The 21,995-nt window shown below is 42.7% G+C and overlaps 1 protein-coding gene across 4 annotated transcripts in view; it reads right to left on the bottom strand.

The window, feature by feature from the left end:
• The window catches only part of MICU1 (mitochondrial calcium uptake 1), a 291,530-nt gene that overhangs the window by 102,255 nt on the left and 167,280 nt on the right, over positions 1-21,995 (bottom strand). For all 4 annotated transcript variants that reach the window (XM_040435039.1, XM_040435038.1, XM_040435037.1 and 1 more), the window contains one exon: positions 15,616-15,813. In XM_040435039.1, the coding sequence (XP_040290973.1) occupies positions 15,616-15,813 (198 nt within the window). The remainder of the gene's footprint in view (positions 1-15,615; positions 15,814-21,995) is intronic.

Genomic DNA, 21,995 nt, shown 5'->3' on the forward strand with positions numbered 1-21,995 from the left:
CACATGCCAATTTTCTGTTTTCTATTTCTAAACAATAGTTTTAGTTATATATGTTTCTCATTTCATTTCACCAACTTAGACTATTGTGTTCTGATCCATCACATAAAATTCAGATTAACAAAACATTGAACTTAAGGCTGTAATGTAACAAAATACAAAAAAAGTCAAGAGGGGTGAATACTTTTGCAAGGCAATGTATACACACACACACACACACACACACACACACAAGCCATTCTTTAAAGTTATAGCGTACATAGGCCCTTTTCCCCTAAATATACTATTTTATATAACATACAAATTTATAGACTGTATTTCTGAGAAATCACTACACTGCAGTAGTCTAACATTTGGAAGGAAATTATGAAAATTTACTCCTCTGGCTGCTTTTGCCATCTTAATGAGCAATTAAAGAGTTTATGTATAAATGTGTTCTGAACTATGTGCCAGGGCAACTGGCAAATAAACTGCATCTTACAGCCACCATCCAGACTCTAAGATATACTCTGCTGTAAAAAGAGCTGCATCCTTTAAATGAACATTTTATTATGGTTCCCTAGGCTGTGCAGCTATTACCTTCACAGAAATTCTACGATTAAAACAGTAATGGTTATGTGGAAGACATTCAAGACTGCAGAGCATACAAGTAGTGTACAGTGAAAGCTTAAGCTGAAGACATAAGTCACAATCCTACTATTTCCCCATGTACATGGTCTCCTTGAAGAGGTGTTTTCTGGATTCCCAAATGCTTGCAGTAGCTGTTTCTATCCCATTTGCATTTCTATGTCAAAAGGACCAGTCGCCTCTCCTGACCTTTCGATTTGAAGAGGACCCGTCACCTCTCCTGACCTTTCGATTTGCATTAGACCTGTCACTTCTCCTGACATGCCCGTTTAGGAAATGCTTGCACTCTCTGAAATATAACAATTCTGGAGCATATTTAAAAAAGATCAAAGACTATCAACAGAATATATACCCAGAGGGTCACAAACATTAATGAGCGCTATATAAAAAAAACCAAAAAAAACTTAGAAATATCTATTACAAAAATGATGGCTAACAAGGCCTCATGCACACAACTGTATGTACTCTGTGTCCGCAAAACACAGATCCCCAAAACACGGTTACTGGCTTGCCCTGACCCCATTATAGAAATTGCAATTTATGTCTGCAAAATGGACAAGAATAGGACAGGTACTATAATTTTTGGAATGGCTGCACAGATGCAGACAGCACAGGTGATCAGTGTGCTGTCCACACTTTTTATGGCCCCACAGAATTGAATCGGTCCGATCTGCCAAAAATGTGGATCGGATACAGAACAAAAATATGGTCATATGCATGAGGTCTTTCAAAAATAGATTTCAGCTTAAGTAATATGGACGAAAGGAAAAAGATTGTTAAGGAGTGGAAAAGAACAGGAAGGTAAAAGAGGAAGAAAAAAGTAAAAAAATAAAAAAATAGAATTGTGGATTTGGACTGAAATACGTCCAATATAAGGTATGCTGAGGTAGGGTTTTCAGCTGTTTTCAGGGTGCTTTCGGGGGATTCGGGGGGAGGGGGGGTTCAAGAAGGAAGACTGACAAGTCTAGGTTATTATTTCTTCAGTGGGATATCACTGTAAGGGGGTATTCACACGACCATAGCCAGTTTTGAGTCCACAAATTCTAGATCAGAAAAACGCGTATACCGGTCGTTTGCATTCCGCGGATCAAAATGTCCTGCCTATTGTAGGAAACCGCAAAGTTATGTGTCACCGAGGTTCCTGGCCTCGGTGGAGTAAGAGCCAGTTTTCATGTGTCAGCAGCAGTTGCTGTTTGACACCTTGCTATTTAGTATAGCTGTAATAGCTGATCCAGGAACGGCTCTTACTGGGAGTAGTCAAAGTGCTGGGTGGGTGACTACTTCCCATGTCCCTGGCCGGGTCTTGACTGGCCTATATAAAAAACCCAGCCAGCAGTGTCAGCTGGTGGTGATTACCTCTGACTGACAGAGGAGCTCAGGAGGTCTGTGTGCTGGAATCTGAGGCCTGTGCTGGGCTGGAGAGCGGAGATCCGTGTGTCAGGGGAACAGGCCGCCTAAAGCCTGTATGTGAACTTTCTGAGGCAGAACTGCCACCAAGGTGACTTTTGTTTTATTAACTTGCCATTGGGTGTGAAGTAACACCAACACTGCAAAAGTGACGTTTTGTTTTTGGCATCATGTGTGAATAAACACTGAAGTTTGAATTAAGAACTAGTATTTTGCCTCTGTACTGCGCCTGCTTATCCTAACTACCAGAGCGAATCCCCACACTATACTTGTCCGCAAAATGGACAAGAATAGGGCATGTTCTATTTTTTTTTTTTTTGCGAGGCCAGATAACGGAAATATGGATGCGCACAGCTATGCGCTATACACATCTTTTAAAATGAATGGGTCCACATCCGAAACGCAAAAAAAGCGTATCGGATGAATACTGAAAATACGGTTGTGTGAATGTAACCAGGGGAGCTTCTACAATCTTCAACAAAAGGGCAACTAGCCAACATTTTTGAAAATAAGGCGCCAAATATTAGTGAAGATGGACATAATTTAGGATCAGAGTTGCCAATAGTCTAGAAATTCTGTGAACATAGGGGACTTTTTTCACTGTACGTATTTATATATATATATATATATATATATATATATATATACATACACACATATATATATATATATATATACATACACACATATATATATATATATATATATATATATATATATATATATTTTTTTTTTTTAAGCCAGTGGTACTTGAACAGGTTACTATGATTATAATTATCATTTTACAGTTCAGACTGAAGTGGGTTCATATCAATGAGGTGACCTATAGACATCTTTATCATTCGTTATGGTTTGCCAATTTGTCCGTAATAAATTTTGGTTTACTGTTATTTTTGGGTAAGTTGTCCTGAGTAAAGAAAAATTCAGGTTGGCATCTCTGCTGAGGGTGGTTCTGCAGTTGGAGAAGACACTACACTTCAATTAACTCTACAGCTTCTGACCACCTAAAGCAGTGGTGGAAAACCTATGGTACGAGTGCCAGATGTGGCATGCAGAGCCCTCTCTGTGGGCACCCACACCCTGGAAAAAGTCTATGGTGTACCAATATGCCTTAAATTTTTTTGCCATTCATCAGCGCAGGGCGCGCTGTGAACAGCACAGACGGCACACTGAATATAGGCAGGTTATTATAGCTAAATGATAAAGTATGTGGAAGATATAGTATATTGGACTGTAGTATTCAGGTTAAATAGCAGTGTCGGCACTTGACGATAAAGTGGATTTTGGGTTGCAGTTTGGGCACCTGGTCTGTAAAAGGTTTGCCATCACTGACAAAGCTTCTACTCTCTTCTACACACATTTAATAGTCTTTTACAGTTGCTTCTCAAATTGTTTTCAAAGGATGCAGTATGTTACAAAAAACACTTTCAGCACAATCAGTAAAATATGAACCTATTTTATGAATATTGACAAAAATCAATAGCTAAACCTTAAAGCTTTGCTTCCCAATAATAATTAATACATTATAAATTGTATGCTAAATAATTAGTCAATAAACACTTCTACAGGCTGATATTTCAACACTAAAGGCCAGGGTCTCTTTGATCTTTATACTTGTTCTGAAAAAACCTTAATCTCTGAAGAAAGGAAACAAGACAAAGTTGCATAAACCATGTCAGAAAATGATAAAAGGATAATTCTTTGAATCTCAAACCTAGCAAAAACTGCGAAATTCAGCAAAGCATCTTTTTGCCATTCTGTGATAGTCACAACAACAACAAAAGAAAAGTCACAAAATAGCAGCTTACCATTGGTATAACAATAGGTGGTACAGATGAACTTCGGCTTTCATACATGAGCGTGTCCAGAAACCCCACTGGCACAAAAGACTGCAGCACTTGTCATATGCAAAGGTTGTGGGCCTTGCTACTAATCTGTAGTTGGGCCCAGAAGCATGAAGCTGTGGGTTGTCCCACGAAAAAAGTTCTACAGTTTACATACCAGAATCTGGATCTAAATACTTTATTAACGATTTATCTGTATAGCGCCACCTGGGTTTGTTATTTTTCTTATTTTTTTGTTCAGCTCGCTGAGGTTGTTGCACATACTCAGGTCCATCCTTCGACTTTCTCCTTAGCTGTGAAAGGGAGCTGCAGCAGAAAGGATACGCCTCCTAAGATGCTGCAGAGCAAATGGAGCAAGGAATGGGGAGATCTCTGGACCCATGCGAGGTACAGGACAGGTTCTAGTTTGGTTAGAAAGAGATTGTCAAGTAGTAAATGTTGTCTGATTTTCATTGGCTACATTAATTAAGTGATAAGCCTTTAGTGAGGAAAGTTACAGTCAAACTCAACTGAAGAAACCCCAAAAGATGGGTGCTCTTCTACAGTTTTGTTTGGATTACTAGCTGAAGATGATTGAAATGGCAGAATCACTTGCGTATATCTACATCAGGTAAGAATCGCATATTTGGGCATCAGCTCAATGTCTGGTCAATCAGTCATCCATCAGGGTAAGGCCACCCTCAAGCGGCTATGGTTTGGCAGCAATGTGGCCAAAAACCAAGATGGAATGAGATTTTATTGCAAATTTGTGCGGTTTTTGAATGTGGATTTATGTGTGCATGGTAAAAACATCAGTCTTACCTACAAAAATGGTGCAGACATAAACAAGCATTTCAGATTAGCAGTAAATCGTCAAATGGTAGGCATTTTCTACACCGCAGCAGCTAAGTGTGACCCTTGCACTTAAACACTCACTGTCATTTGAAGAAAACTTTACATATGTTAATAGTACAGGTGAATACAGAACAACCAAAATCTCTTACTACCTCCTAAACCAACAGCCTCTGCTAAATTCGTCTTGAGAGACAAGACGGGCTGCCAGCTCACTTAATGATCACAGTACATGCTACCCATAGAAATGTATGGAGAGGCGAGACGTTCGGAAGAGTGAATTGCAGTGACATACAAAGACATAGATAGATGTACATGGAGAGGGGAGGAAGAATGAGCTGCTAGAGGGAGAAAATGGCATTTTTCTCTGATAAGATATATTGCAATGTTTTTTACATTCACCTGTACTATTAAATGATGCAGTTTGTTGAGAGCACAGTGCCCATTTAAGCATATTAAAGTCTATGGCTAGCACATGTGACTAATGGTGGCATCTAAATAATGACTGTTTGTGCAAAGGCATCCGGAATGGGAATATACTGTATGTAATAGGTCTGAATCTTAGGTTGCATTACCAGTAATCTAGTAGCCTTGTCCGGTTGTAGGTTACATTATGCTAGAAGCAGGTTTTTTTTTATTTTTTTTTCAGCACATTCCTAAAACGTTTCTGAAGTCTCTTGAATGAAAAATACTCTTTAATGCCTCCAGTCACCTGACCTATAGAGATAACTGGTACAATCTGAGCATTCCTGAATGTACAGAAAAGAGAACGTGCCTAGAGTGGTTTAATAACAGACTTTACAGTTCAAGATATAACCTACCAGCAGGAAAGGTTTCTAGTTTGTGATCTCAAAAAAATAAAAAATCAATGCAGCCATTCACCGAATAGAGAAATGACCCTAACCATTTCATCTTTCACAGTTGGAGGACCCTTGCAGATATCATGAGCAAGCTTACAATACAAGAGAGATATACGCTTCAGGGTACCAAGTAAACCACAACTATATCGGGCCTCGCTTCTTCACAGTCTGATCCCAGGTCCCTTCTACAGGAAATGAAGAACATAGAGGAGTTTGCTGAGGTTTTAGCAAACCTCAAAGCACCCAAAATACTGCAGTGAATCTAAAAAGAAAAATTTAAACCTTAAAAATACTTAATATTTCTACCACAGAAGACTGCTGCCGAAGGGAAATACATCACAGTCGAGCAGCATCTTTATAGAGGTCACTGTATTTTAAGCAAAACAAAGTAGAATTGGTGGGAGACCGTAGGCCAGAGGCTGGGGACCGGCATGAAATTCATAAGACATGAGAAGAATTATTTTTAGACTGCAGCAGGAATATAGAGCTGACAATTATCAGAATACCTATTTCAAGGAGAAAGGATTGGAGATGCTTCAGGCAACATTAAAGGGTTTTTTTCTTATAGGAATGGAGCAGTACAGTACCAGATTTGTATCTCAGGATCCTGTAGGCACAAACCCTCTGGCACTTCTCTGGCCGCTGTGCTTATTTTTATATTCACCATCAAGCCCTGAACCTCATATTTACATTGATATGGACCTGCTATCCCTCCTGTGGGGGGCGCCTGTGCAGCGTTTGTGGTGAGAATGAACAAGTATAAACTGCTAGTGGTGCTTGGTCAATGTTCAAAAGTTGGTGCATCCTTTATTTTGGGTTCTGCAGCAGGGTATATGTTGAGGCAGGGTCACTACTTGCTGGCTTTGCCCCTTGTTGCCACCGGATACCTTCCTGTGGTATGACATTCCGCTCTTTTAACATAGACCCGTAGTTCAACCAAGGTAGTTGTTGTTGGTTGTTGGAAAGCAGTCGTCTCACCCAGCCCCAGATAATCTAGATGGGGGAGAGATCTGGTAATGGAGCTAGCCAGTGGAGCTGCTGTATACCTTGAAGAGCACGTTGTGTAGCACGGGTGGGTGGGTGGGCGTTAATTTGTTGGAACACCATGTCTCCTAACGGAGTAATAAAAATGCCGTAGGACTGGTTCCAAAATGTCCTGGACATAAAAAAAACGCTGGTCATCGTTCTCTCATGAATACGAGACAAGAACTGGCACGGTAGCTAATGACGCGGCCACACTAGCGCCGTATGCCGCCACACACACACACACACAATACGGTGTGGCATCCTGTCCTTCTGTTAAGGGCTCATGCACACAACCGTATGTATATTGCGATCCGCAAAACATGGATCCGCAAAAAATACGGATGACGTCCGTGTGCATTCCGTATTTAGCGGAACGGAACAGCCGGCCCCAATAGAACAGTCCTATCCTTGTCCATAATGCGGACAATAATAGGACATGTTATATTTTTGTTGCAGAACAGAAATACGGACATACAGAAACGGAATGCACACAGAGTAACTTCCGTTTTTTTTGAGGACTCATTGAAATAAATGGTTCCACATACGGTCCGCAAAAAAGACAGAACGGACACGGAAAAAAGTTCATGTGCATGAGCCCTAAATCTTGCCGTTAGGTAGGCATAGCTCTTAAGAAAGCAGTCTGAGAATTCACTGCAGAAACGCATCGAGCGTGACTAATACTGCAAGACAGGGTCTAGATCAGTGTTTCCAAACCAGTGTGCCTCCAGCTGTTGCAAAACTACAACTCCCAGCATGCCCGGACAGCCTTTGGCTGTGCGGGCATGCTGGGAGTTGTAGTTTTGCAACAGCTGGAGGCACACTGGTTGGGAAACACTGGTCTAGATACATGAACTGTGGGTCATGCAGGGAGTCCATGGGGGAAGGGGGTGATTGTCCAGAGCAGTTTGCCTGGACCAGGGTTTATTATTCTGGTGGCTAACATTACACCAGACCTGGAATTACTTCTCAACCATCGGATTTCACTTTTTTGTGCCCCAGGGACTGCACGAGCTCTGTGTATATGGTGCAACTCACCCACAGCTAGCAGCTATATTTGCTCAGCCCCAGAAGTGGTCAGCAACTGCTGCCATTCAGGTTCACCTTCCTCAAGGTGCTGGCAGGCTGCACTGTACACATGGCAGCACGAGCATGCTGCACCTATAAGTGGCCTGTTGGCCCTTTCGTTGGAGGATATTCACTCACTCCCGCTCAGCGTGTCCTCACAAACTGGGGCTATGCCAAAGAATACGGAGTTGTTTGTTTTATTTTAACATTTTTCTAGACAGCGACGATAGCTCATGACACCTGGTGTTGATCCTGTGTGTCTCCACACCATGCAGGATGCTAGCAAGTGCTCTCCAGGCCTCCTGTGAACTCTGATGAGGCCATCAGTACCATGGCAGACCCTTCTTTCATCGCTGAATATTGTTTGCCATGGATAGCAGCCTGTATCGCAGCTAGGGGAGATGCAACCAGGGATGGGATTCAGCCAGTTCCCTCAGGTTCTCCAGATCCGGTTGTTAAAATTACAGCAGGAGCTGGAGATGAGCGCTTCCATTCCATAGTCTAGCTCCTTAGGCTGTTTAAAAGTTGGGTGGTATGTGTGTGTAGTGTATATATGGTGTATTTATGTGTATGTGTGTTGCATATATATGGTGTAAGTATATGTATGTGTGTTGGATATATATGATGTATGTACAGTCCCTTGCAAAAGTATCCACCCCTCTTGACTTTTTTTGTATTTTGTTACATTACAGCCTTAACTTCTATGTTTCGTTAATCTGAATTTTATGTGATGGATCAGAACACTATAGTCGCAGTTGGTGAAGTGAAATGAGAAACATATATAAATAAAACTATTGTTCAGAAATAGGAAACAGAAAATTGGCATGTGCGTATGTATTCACCCCCTTTGTTAGGAAGCCCATAAAAAAGCTCTGGTGCAACCAATTACCTTCAGAAGTCACATAATTAGTGAAATGATGTCCACCTGTGTGCAATCTAAGTGTCACATGATCTGTCATTACATATACACACCTTTTTTAAAAGGCCCCAGAGGCTGCAACACCTAAGCAAGAGGCATCACTAATCAAACACTGCTACGAAGACCAAGGAACTCTCCAAACAAGTAAGGGATAATGTTGTTGAGAAGTACAAGTCAGGGTTAGGTTATAAAAAATATTCAAATCTTTGATGATCCCCAGGAGCACCATAAAATCTATCATAACCAAATGGAAAGAACATGGCACAACAGCAAACCTGCCAAGAGACGGCCGCCCACCAAAACTCACGGACCGGGCAAGGAGGGCATTAATCAGAGAGGCAGCACAGAGACCTAAGGTAACCCTGGAGGAGCTGCAGAGTTCCACAGCAGAGACTGGAGTATCTGTACATAGGACGACAATAAGGCGTACGCTCCATAGAGTTGGGCTTTATGGCAGAGTGGCCAGAAGAAAGCCATTACTTTCAGCTAAAAACAAAAAGGCACATTGTGAGTTTGCGAAAAGGCATGTGGGAGACTCCCAAAATGTATGGAGGAAGGTGCTCTGGTCTGATGAGACTAAAATTTTACTTTTCGTCCATCAAAGAAAACGTTATGTCTAGCGCAAACCCAACACATCATATCACCCAAAGAGCACCATCCCCACAGTGAGACATGGTGGTGGCAGCATCATGCTGTGGGGATGTTTTTCAGCAGCTGGGACTGGGAAACTGGTCAGAGTTGAGGAAAAGATGGATGGTGCTAAATACAAGGATATTCTTGAGCAAAACATGCACCATTCTGTGCGTGATTTGAGGCTAGGACGGAGGTTCACCTTCCAGCAAGACGATGACCCCAAACACACTGCTAAAGCAACACTTGAGTGGTTTAAGGGGAAACATGTAAATGTGTTGGAATGGCCTAGTCAAAGCCCAGATCTCAATCCAATAGAAAATCCGTGGTCAGACTTAAAGAGGAACTTTCACTAGAATAGAAAATCTAAACTAAGTATACAGACATGTAGAGCGGCGCCCAGGGATCTCCCTGCACTTACTGTTATACCTGGGCGCCGCTCCGTTCGCCCGGTATAGCCTCCGGTATCTTCATATGTTCGGCTCCACCCAGTTGAGCCTGCCGGCGTCTCTTTCTCCCAGGCTGTAGCGCTGGCCAATCGCAGCGCTCAGCTCATAGCCTGAGAGAAAAAAAAACTCAGGCTATGAGCTCCCAGGTATAACAGTAAGTGCAGGGAGATCCCTGGGCGCCGCTCTCCATGTCTGTATACTTAGTTTCAATTTTCTATTCTAGTGAAAGGTCCTCTTTAAAGTTCACAAGTGCAAACCATCCAACTTGAAGGAGCTGGAGCAGTTTTGCAAGTTGGAATGGGCAAAAATCCCAGTGGTAAGATGTGGCATGCTTATAGAGACTTATCCAAAGCGACTTGGAGCTGTGATTGTCTTAACCACCTCAGCCCCCAGTGCTTAAACACCCTGAAAGACCAGGCCACTTTTTACACTTCTGACCTACACTATTTTCACCGTTTATTGCTCGGTCATGCAACTTACCACCCAAATGAATTTTACCTCCTTTTCTTCTCACTAATAGAGCTTTCATTTGGTGGTATTTCATTGCTGCTGACATTTTTACTTTTTTTGTTATTAATCGAAATTTAACGATTTTTTTGCAAAAAAATGACATTTTTCACTTTCAGTTGTAAAATTTTGCAAAAAAAACGAGATCCATATAGAAATTTTGCGCTAAATTTATTGTTCTACATGTCTTTGATAAAAAAAAAATGTTTGGGTAAAAAAAAAAAATGGTTTGGGTAAAAGTTATAGCGTTTACAAACTATGGTACAAAAATGTGAATTTCCGCTTTTTGAAGCAGCTCTGACTTTCTGAGCACCTGTCATGTTTCCTGAGGTTCTACAATGGCCAGACAGTACAAACACCCCACAAATGACCCAATTTCGGAAAGTACACACCCTAAGGTATTCGCTGATGGGCATAGGGAGTTCATAGAACTTTTTATTTTTTGTCACAAGTTAGCGGAAAATGATGATTTTTTTTTTTTTTTTCTTTTCTTACAAAGTCTCCTATTCCACTAACTTGTGACAAAAAATAAAAACTTCCATGAACTCACTATGCCCATCAGCGAATACCTTGGGGTCTCTTCTTTCCAAATGGGGTCACTTGTGGGGTAGTTATACTGCCCTGGCATTCTAGGGGCCCAAATGTGTGGTAAGGAGTTTGAAATCAAATTCTGTAAAAAATGACCTGTGAAATCCGAAAGGTGCTCTTTGGAATATGGGCCCCTTTGCCCACCTAGGCTGCAAAAAAGTGTCACACATCTGGTATCTCCGTACTCAGGAGAAGTTGGGGAATGTGTTTTGGGGTGTCATTTTACATATACCCATGCTGGGTGAGAGAAATATCTTGGCAAAAGACAACTTTTCCCATTTTTTTATACTATGTTGGCATTTGACCAAGATATTTATCTCACCCAGCATGGGTATATGCAAAAAGACACCCCAAAACACATTCCTCAACTTCTCCTGAATACAGAGATACCAGATGTGTGACACTTTTTTGCAGCCTAGGTGGGCAAAGGGGCCCATATTCCAAAGAGCACCTTTCGGATTTCACAGGTCATTTTTTACAGAATTTGATTTCAAACTCCTTACCACACATTTGGGCCCCTAGAATGCCAGGGCAGTATAACTACCCCACAAGTGACCCCATTTTGGAAAGAAGACACCCCAAGGTATTCCGTGAGGGGCATGGCAAGTTCCTAGAATTTTTTATTTTTTGTCACAAGTTAGTGGAAAATGATGATTTTTTATTTATTTATTTTTTTCATACAAAGTCTCATATTCCACTAACTTGTGACAAAAAATAAAAACTTCCATGAACTCACTATGCCCATCAGCGAATACCTTGGGGTCTCTTCTTTCCAAAATGGGGTCACTTGTGGGGTAGTTATACTGCCCTGGCATTCTAGGGGCCCAAATGTGTGGTAAGGAGTTTGAAATCAAATTCTGTAAAAAATGACCTGTGAAATCCGAAAGGTGCTCTTTGGAATATGGGCCCCTTTGCCCACCTAGGCTGCAAAAAAGTGTCACACATCTGGTATCTCTGTATTCAGGAGAAGTTGAGGAATGTGTTTTGGGGTGTCTTTTTGCATATACCCATGCTGGGTGAGATAAATATCTTGGTCAAATGCCAACATAGTATAAAAAAATGGGAAAAGTTGTCTTTTGCCAAGATATTTCTCTCACCCAGCATGGGTATATGTAAAATGACACCCCAAAACACATTCCCCAACTTCTCCTGAGTACGGAGATACCAGATGTGTGACACTTTTTTGCAGCCTAGGTGGGCAAAGGGGCCCATATTCCAAAGAGCACCTTTCGGATTTCACAGGTCATTTTTTACAGAATTTGATTTCAAACTCCTTACCACACATTTGGGCCCCTAGAATGCCAGGGCAGTATAACTACCCCACAAGTGACCCCATTTGGAAAGAAGAGACCCCAAGGTATTCGCTGATGGGCATAGTGAGTTCATGGAAGTTTTTATTTTTTGTCACAAGTTAGTGGAATATGAGACTTTGTATGAAAAAAAAAAAAAAAAAAAAATCTTCATTTTCCACTAACTTGTGACAAAAAATAAAAAATTCTAGGAACTCGCCATGCCCCTCACGGAATACCTTGGGGTGTCTTCTTTCCAAAATGGGGTCACTTGTGGGGTAGTTATACTGCCCTGGCATTTTCCAGGGGCCCTAATATGTGGTAAGTAGGTAAATGACCTGTGAAATCCTAAAGGTGCTCTTTGGAATATGGGCCCCTTTGCCCACCTAGGCTGCAAAAAAGTGTCACACATCTGGTATCTCCGTACTCAGGAGAAGGTGGGGAATGTGTTTTGGGGTGTCATTTTACATATACCCTTGCTGGGTGAGAGAAATATCTTGGCAAAAGACAACTTTTCCCATTTTCTTATACAAAGTTGGCATTTGACCAAGATATTTTTTTCTCACCCAGCATGGGTATATGTAAAATGACACCCCAAAACACATTCCCCAACTTCTCCTGAGTACGGCGATACCAGATGTGTGACACTTTTTTGCAGCCTAGATGCGCAAAGGTGCCCAAATTCCTTTTAGGAGGGCATTTTTAGACATTTGGATACCAGACTTCTTCTCACGCTTTGGGGCACCTAGAATGCCAGGGCAGTATAAATACCCCACATGTGACCCCATTTTGGAAAGAAGACACCCCAAGGTATTCAATGAGGGGCATGGCGAGTTCATAGAAATTTTTTTTTTTTTGGCACAAGTTAGCGGAAATTGATATTTTTAATTTTTTTCTCACAAAGTCTCCCTTTCCGCTAACTTGGGACAAAAATTTCAATCTTTCATGGACTCAATATGCCCCTCACGGAATACCTGGGGGTGTCTTCTTTCCGAAATGGGGTCACATGTGGGGTATTTATACTGCCCTGGCATTCTAGGGGCCCTAAAGCGTGAGAAGAAGTCTGGAATATAAATGTCTAAAAAATTTTACGCATTTGGATTCCGTGAGGGGTATGGTGAGTTCATGTGAGATTTTATTTTTTGACACAAGTTAGTGGAATATGAGACTTTGTAAGAAAAAAAAATAATAATTCCGCTAATTTGGGCCAAAAAAATGTCTGAATGGAGCCTTACAGAGGGTGATCAATGACAGGGGGGTGATCAATGACAGGGGGAGTGATCAATGACAGGGGTGGTGATCAATGACAGGGGGGTGATCAGGGAGTCTATATGGGGTGATAACCACAGTCATTGATCACGCCCGTGTAAGGCTTCATTCAGACGTCCGGATGCGTTTTGCGGATCCGATCCATCTATCAGTGCATCCGTAAAAATCATGCGGACATCTGAATGGAGCTTTACAGGGGGGTAATCAACGACAGGGGGATAATCAATGACAGGGGGGTGATCAGGGAGTCTATATGGGGTGATAACCACAGTCATTGATCATGCCCCTGTAAGGCTTCATTCAGACGTCCGGATGCGTTTTGCGGATCCGATCCATCTATCAGTGGATCCGTAAAAATCATGCGGACGTCTGAATGGAGCTTTACAGGGGGGTAATCAATGACAGGGGGGTAATCAATGACAGGGGGGTGATCAGGGAGTCTATATGGGGTGATCACCACAGCGATTGATCACGCCCGTGTAAGGCTTCATTCAGACGTCCGGATGCGTTTTGCGGATCCGATCCATCTATCAGTGCATCCGTAAAAATCATGCGGACATCTGAATGGAGCTTTACAGGGGGGTAATCAATGACAGGGGGATAATCAATGACAGGGGGGTGATCAGGGAGTCTATATGGGGTGATAACCACAGTCATTGATCATGCCCCTGTAAGGCTTCATTCAGACGTCCGGATGCGTTTTGCGGATCCGATCCATCTATCAGTGGATCCGTAAAAATCATGCGGACGTCTGAATGGAGCTTTACAGGGGGGTAATCAATGACAGGGGGGTAATCAATGACAGGGGGGTGATCAGGGAGTCTATATGGGGTGATCACCACAGCGATTGATCACGCCCCTGTAAGGCTTCATTCAGACGTCCGGATGCGTTTTGCGGATCCGATCCATCTATCAGTGCATCCGTAAAAATCATGCGGACATCTGAATGGAGCTTTACAGGGGGGTGATCAATGACAGGGGGGTAATCAATGACAGGGGGGTGATCAGGGAGTCTATATGGGGTGATCACCACAGTCATTGATCATGCCCCTGTAAGGCTTCATTCAGACGTCCGGATGCGTTTTGCGGATCCGATCCATCTATCAGTGCATCCGTAAAAATCATGCGGACATCTGAATGGAGCTTTACAGGGGGTTGATCAATGACAGGGGGTAATCAATGACAGGGGGGTAATCAGGGAGTCTATATGGGGTGATCAGGGGTGATCAGGGGCTAATAAGGGGTTAATAAGTGACGGGGGGGGGGGGTGTAGTGTAGTGTAGTGGTGCTTGGTGCTACTTTACTGAGCTACCTGTGTCCTCTGGTGGTCGATCCAAACAAAGGGGACCACCAGAGGACCAGGTAGCAGGTATATTAGACGCTGTTATCAAAACAGCGTCTAATATACCTGTTAGGGGTTAAAAAAAACACATCTCCAGCCTGCCAGCGAACGATCGCCGCTGGCAGGCTGGAGATCAACTCTCTTACCTTCTGTTCCTGTGAGCGCGCGCGCCTGTGTGCGCACGTTCACAGGAAGTCTCGCGTCTCGCGAGATGACGCATATATGCGTGACTGTGCGCAGCGCTGCCACCTCCGGAACGCGATCCTGCGTTAGGCGGTCCGGAGGTGGTTAAAAAGGTGGCTCTACTTGATTGAGTATTGACTTTAGGGGGGTGAATAGTTATGCACATTGACTTTTTCTGTTATTTTGTCCCATTTGTTGTTTGCTTCACAATAAAAAAAAAAAAAAAAAACATCTTCAAAGTTGTGGGCATGTTCTGTAAATTAAATGATGGAAATCCTCCAACAATCCATGTTAATTCCAGGTTGTGAGGAACCAAAATACAAAAAAAAAGTCAAGGGGGTGAATACTTTTGCAAGGCACTGTATATGTAAACATGTGTCGTGATGCTGCTTGTCCGCTGTTGAATAGGGAACCCGTTGTTAAAAATTTGAAACCCATCCCTGGATGCAACCCAGTATTAATGTGACTCTGCCTCAACATACACCCTGCTGCAAAACCCAAAATAAAGGGGGTGGATTTTCCTGTAGGTTTTCCTATGCACATGTGCATCCTGTCCTACAGATTCAGCTGCCTCTAAACGGCACAAATTTTCAGCAACGTCACTGCATGAGGTTTTAAAGTTCTTCAAAGGGGCAGGTCTCCCCTTACACCCACAGTATGCCGACATTAAATTCTGCTAGTACTTGACACTGAGAAATTAGAAAGCCAGCCCCTGTGTACAGCGCCGCAGAATGGAAGTCCACGTGCATGCGTTTACATAATTCAAAAGAAACTTGACTTACCTCTAGTTTAAGTACATCATGCTGCAGCTTCCTCTGAAACTCTAGAAAGTTCTTAATTGTTAGTTTCCCTTTCAAATCAGCTCCAAAGAAATAAGTGGTAAGAGCCGAGTTGAACCCCATTTTCAGTGTGTTCCCAGTAGTGGATCGATCTCGATGACGCATCCCCATGCTCGTCTGGGATCGAATGATACTTTGCACCTGAACACAAATAAAAACAATGTCACAAAGAATTAACTGAACGCTAGTCTTACATGTTAAAGACAAGAAATGTATTAAATTAGCATATCAATTAGCATAAAACTTCGTTAGAATACTGTACAGAGCGAGCACTCCGTACAGTATTAGAATGTATTGGCTCCTATGAGCCGAAGTTATTACTTTGCGAAGTCTTGCAAGACTTTGGGTAATAACTTCAGAAATTAATTTCTACTGTTAAAAACCTTTTACCGAACTCTGGTTGGGTTCCAAGGTAGTAATAACTCATAGGAGCCAATACATTCTAATACTGTTCGGAGCGCTCGCTCCGTACAGTATTCTAACGAAGTTTTATGCTAATCAACTTCGGATGTTTCATCCGAAGTAGATTCACTCATCCCTATTGGTAACAGAGACTCAAAGACTGCTGAGATGAAGTGGGGGCAAGGCACAGCTAGCGGAGATTCTGAACCTGATAAAAGAACCGCTTCCGAAGATTATAGGAGCCTCCTGCCTTTCTCTAAAGGGTATATTAGACAGGCAGATTTTCTGCTCGATGATTGCTAACGAGCATTCGTAGTAACACGATCATCTGGCAGTGTAATACTGCCTCCGATTGCCCGATGAACGAACAAACACTCTTTTTCGGGCAATACGGATCTTTCACCATGCTGTGTAATCACAATCTGCCGTCGGCACACCGCTGTCCTGCATGGGGACGAGCAATGACATAGCGGTTGCTCCTCCCCATGTTGTTGACGACATTGTTGCATGCTGCAATGATGTTGAGATAAGGGCTCTGTGGGGGCCATATCATTACTAACAGGACTCCTTGTTCTTGGTGCTGTACATTGACTATTTATGGGGCTAATGTCCTGCTGCAGAATAAACTTGGAGCTAATCAGATGGTATTGCATAATGGATAAGTATCGACCTGTATTTATCATCATTGCGGCCACCAATGATTCTGACCACATTCCCAACTCCATTTGCTGAAATTCAGCTCCAAACGTGAATAAGACCTTTACGCTAGGTTCACATCTGCATTCAGAAATCTAACAGGGGTTCACCGTATCTGGTATAGCCAGATAATACCGTGAACTATTGGATCCCCTTTGAGTATAATGGAATCCGACGGGGATCTGACAAGTTTCTGGCATGCATGACATTTTTTTTCTGCCGGAAACCGGAAGAATCCTACTATATTCAATGAGGATCCTGTAGAACAGTGTTTCCCAACCAGTGAGCCTCCAGCTGTTGCAAAACTACAACTCCCAGCATGCCCGGACAGCCTTTAGCTGTGCGGGCATGCTGGGAGTTGTAGTTTTGCAACAGTAGGAGGCACACTGGTTGGGAAACACTGCTGTAGAACATGGCATTATCTGGTGAGCTCCGGCAGATATGGTGAGCTCCGGCAAGCTGTCCCTGTGCCAGAACAGCCTGTCAGATTTCTCAGCGCAGTTACGCAGTTCTCAACGCAGCGTTAGGGGTCGAAACGTTGCATTGCTGTTGGAGTTTGGAAATATAGTCAATAATGAAGAATTTTCATCACACTACTGAATGCTGCCATTTTGCTTTGAAGGCAAAGAGTGGTAACTAAAAATATGGATTCGATTTAGATTTCTCTTTAGTTCATTCACTTTCATTTTGTTAAACTATAAAAATAAATTATTAAAGAGGTTATCCAACCCCTATAATGCCCGGTTGTAGTTACCTTGCTCCCCGACACCCACGTTGCTTCTGAAGCCCACAATGCCGCCCTTGCATCACCTGAGAGGCTAGGAAGGCTCGTCCTAGTTGTGGCCTGCTATTGGGTGCATTCCTGTCCGCCCAGCCCCCCCACCCCAGTTGCCATATGTTTTGATACGCGCATCAGCAAGGTAAGTACAACCTGTGTGAGAAGCCCGGGCATTAGAGGGGGCATTATAGGGTTTGGATAACCCCTTTAAAGGGAACCTGTCACCGGGATTTTGTGTATGGAGCATAGGACATGGGTTGCTAGATGGCCGCTAGCACATCCACAATATCCAATCCCCAAAGCTCTGTGTGCTTTTATTGTGTAAAAAAAACAATTTGATACATATGCAAATTAACCTGAGATGAGTCCTGTCCCTGACCCATCTCACATACAGGACTCATCTCAGGTTAATTTGCATATGTATCAAATTGGTTTTTTTACACAATAAAAGCCCACAGAGCTATGGGCACTGGGTATTGTGGATGTGCTAGCGGCCATCTAGCAACCCATGTCCTCAGCTCTATACACAAAATCCCGGTGACAGGTTCCCTTTAAGACTTCTATTTTTTAAAGCATTCTTACTTTGCACCCCTGCACAGTATGGTACCTAATCCAGCTACTGACACACAGCAAATTCCTCCTCAGTCCCATTAAAATTACAGAAAGCTAATATGTTTTATATCCTGTCATTAGAAATGTATGGCGGTTCCATAGTTTGACACTGCACAAGTATGTCCTAGTAATGCTCTGAATTCCTCTCATGCCATGCAATAATATACTTTGAGTAAACCGAGACTCAGGAGGACACGTTTAAAAAACATATTTCTATTTCAACCTGACATGAGGTTTTTCCATCTCTAGAAATATTTATTAATATTGAGTAAAGCATAATTCTCAGATTTTTTTTCTTCTGCATGTTGAAAGGCATTGACAGAAGGATGGATTGAGCTTAAAGGGAACGTATCATCGACTGTATGCTGCACACGCTGAGGGAAGCATAAAGTAGTGACAGACACGTGGATTTCAGTGCTCTGCCACTCAAGACCTAAAATTAAGTGGTTGTCAAAAACCTGCATTATAATAATGTCAGGCGAGGCCTAGTAAAGGGTCACGGCTGTCTGAGAAAAGTCATATGTAATGAGCTCCTGCTCAGCTCTCCTTAGATTTCTTCCAATTAGGAACACTATCCATGATGATGAGGGACAGTATCCATGGTAATTAGTGACAGTCAGTCCATATTCTGGTATAAATGCTGCGGTCAGTCCATAGTCTGGTGTAAATGCTGCGGTCAGTCCATAGTCTGGTGTAAATGCTGCGGTCAGTCCATAGTCTGATGTAAATGCTGCGGTCAGTCCATTGTCTGGTGTAAATGCTGCGGTCAGTCCATAGTCTGATGTAAATGCTGCGGTCAGTCCATTGTCTGGTGTAAATGCTGCGGTCAGTCCATAGTCTGGTGTAAATGCTGCGGTCAGTCCATAGTCTGGTGTAAATGCTGCGGTCAGTCCATAGTCTGGTGTAAATGCTGCGGTCAGTCCATAGTCTGGTGTAAATGCTGCGGTCAGTCCATAGTCTGGTGTAAATGCTGCGGTCAGTCCATTGTCTGGTGTAAATGCTGCGGTCAGTCCATTGTCTGGTGTAAATGCTGCGGTCAGTCCATTGTCTGGTGTAAATGCTGCGGTCAGTCCATTGTCTGGTGTAAATGCTGCGGTCAGTCCATTGTCTGGTGTAAATGCTGCGGTCAGTCCATAGTCTGGTGTAAATGCTGCGGTCAGTCCATAGTCTGGTGTAAATGCTGCGGTCAGTCCATAGTCTGGTGTAAATGCTGCGGTCAGTCCATTGTCTGGTGTAAATGCTGCGGTTGGTCAGAATTGCATGAGTGAGGGCTACTAGGGGCAAGGGAACTGAAAGTGGCACATAAAACAGGGGCAATCTGCTGCCTGTACTTAACACAGACAGGAAACAGCTTCAAAGGAACAGTACTGACCTCCCTCCAACAGTTACTCACCAGATAAGAAGCGCGTAGGAGAAACTTATGAATTTGCTTCTGGATGTAGAGAGGGCTGGTGGACTACTGCACACTTCCCTCCTCCACCTTCCATCTTTTCTTAGGGTACTTTCACAGTGGCGTTATTCTTTTCCGGCATTGAGTTCCGTCCTAGGGGCTCAATACCGGAAAAGAACTGATCAGTTATATCCTAATGCATTCTGAATGGAGAGCAATCCATTCAGGATGCATCAAGATGTCTTCAGTTCAGTCTTTTTGCCTTTTCAGGATGGAGATAATACCGCAGCATGCTGTCCAAAATTCCGGAACACTTGCCACAGCATTTTTTACCATCGACATTGCATTAATGCCGGATCCCAAGTGTTCCGGCAAAATTGATCAGTTTTCGCGGTCTGCGCATGCTCAGATCGCAAAAAATGTGAAAATAATAAATGCCGGATCCGTTTTTCCGGATGACACTGGAGAGATGGATCCGGCATTTTAATGCATTTGTCAGACGGATCAGGATCCTGATAAGTCTGACAAATGCCATCAGTTTGCATACGTTTTGCCGGAATCCTCTGCCGCAAGTGTGAAAGTACCCTTACTTCCTAGCAGAACGGAGATCAGGCGGGGCTCTCCTTCTGTGTTATTCCAGTGTCAGCAGGAAGCAGCATCCTTGTGCTGTTCTGCCACCTACTGGCCACATTAGTTACCTCTCCTCTAAAACAGTTGAGGCAATTACAGTTTCATAGCCCAGCAGCCTACCTCTGTTTACTCCAGGCTTTGCATAGTGTTAGGAGTGAGTGGATTGCAGATGCAGCAGCCGCTCACTCCTATTTGGGTCTTAGTTTGGCATCAGGCCGACACTGCAGATGTGGTGGAGGCCCTCTGTTTGCTCTGTAGTGGTGGAAAACCCAGGGTGTGAGCCCAAGGTGCCCTCCCCATCACCTATAAGGCATTACGTACATTACACTGCGCCAGCTGAGCACACGCTAAAGTGGCACCAAATGAATAACAGCAGGAGATATTTTGAGGCATTCTTAGGCCATTTGAGACTGGCTAGTTTCAAATGGCCGCCATTTGCAAATTCTTGGTCACATTGGCAACCATTTTAGTTGCCATCTGGGGCCCTGATACATGAGGCAGAAGGGGTTTTAGAAACTCAAAAGATTATTTATCTCGCCAATCTCTCGCCACTGTTGTTTCGATAACTACCAGGTCGCTGCTGGTCTCTACTGCCTTGATCCAGCTCAACACACAGGAAAATAGTATGAGATGCCTGTTCAGCCAATCACTGGCCAAGACAATGATCCACCTCAGCCACTGATTGGCTTCCCGGTAAGGCCTCATTCACATTTTAATTTTTTATGGACATGTGCTATCCACATTTTCTGCGGACAGCACATGTATGCATTGATTTTAATGGGTTTGTTGCACTAATTTGGTCCGTGATGCAGACCAACCACACCCATTGAAGTCTATGGGTCCATGAAAAACTACTGACACAATACGGATGGCATCTTAGTTTGGTCTGTTTTTCACTAACCACTGGTAACAGATGCTCTGGAAATTATTTTTCATCTGAGCAGTGTCCGTGGAATACAGATAACACACGGAGGGCAAAAAAAACGGACACACAGATCTATTATGTACATCTTTAGGATGAAACAGACATGGAAATGTGAACGAGGCCTAATTGTTGGAATGGCATCAGCAGGTGATCAGAGAGGGAATGAATAAGTTGATGAGTGAGTAAATTGTAATTTTTTTTGTGTTTTAGTTTTTCACTCTCCGCCTTCCCATAGTCCTAACTTTTTTTTTACTTTTCCATTCACATAGCCTTATGAGGGCTAATTTTTTGCAGGACAAGTTGTACTTACTAATGTACCATTTATGGTTGCATACCATGTAGTGGGAAGCGGAAAAAAAAATTCTAAATGGGGTAGAATTGGGAAAAAACACAATTCTGATAAAAGGTTTTTATTTTAATTTTTTACACCGTAATCTTCATTCTCCAGATCAGTACAGTTACAACGATACCACACTTCTATAATTTTTCTTGCATTTTAATACAGAGAAAAAATAATAATCTTTGAGGAAAAAAGCTAAATTTTATAACCATATTCCGAGCCCTATAACTTTTTTGTAGTTATGTGTACGGGGCTGTGTGAGGGCTCATTTTTTGCGGGACGATCTGTACTTTTCAGTAATATCAATTTGAAGTGTGTGCGACTTTTTGATCACATTTTCAAAAAAAAAAATTATTGGGTAGTTGAAGTGACAAAAAAATGGCGAATTGGCAGTTGTTTTTTTTTTTCCCCGTTACACCATTTGCCGTATGCCATTAATTTTGTTATATTTTAATTATATGGGCATTTTTGCACGCGGCGATGCCCATGATGTTTATTTTTCTATTGGTTAAGTATTTTTATTTTAAGGAAAGGGGGGGGTGATTTGAAC

This window comes from Bufo bufo, chromosome 6, assembly GCF_905171765.1.
Source record: "Bufo bufo chromosome 6, aBufBuf1.1, whole genome shotgun sequence".
Taxonomy (NCBI): domain Eukaryota; kingdom Metazoa; phylum Chordata; class Amphibia; order Anura; family Bufonidae; genus Bufo; species Bufo bufo.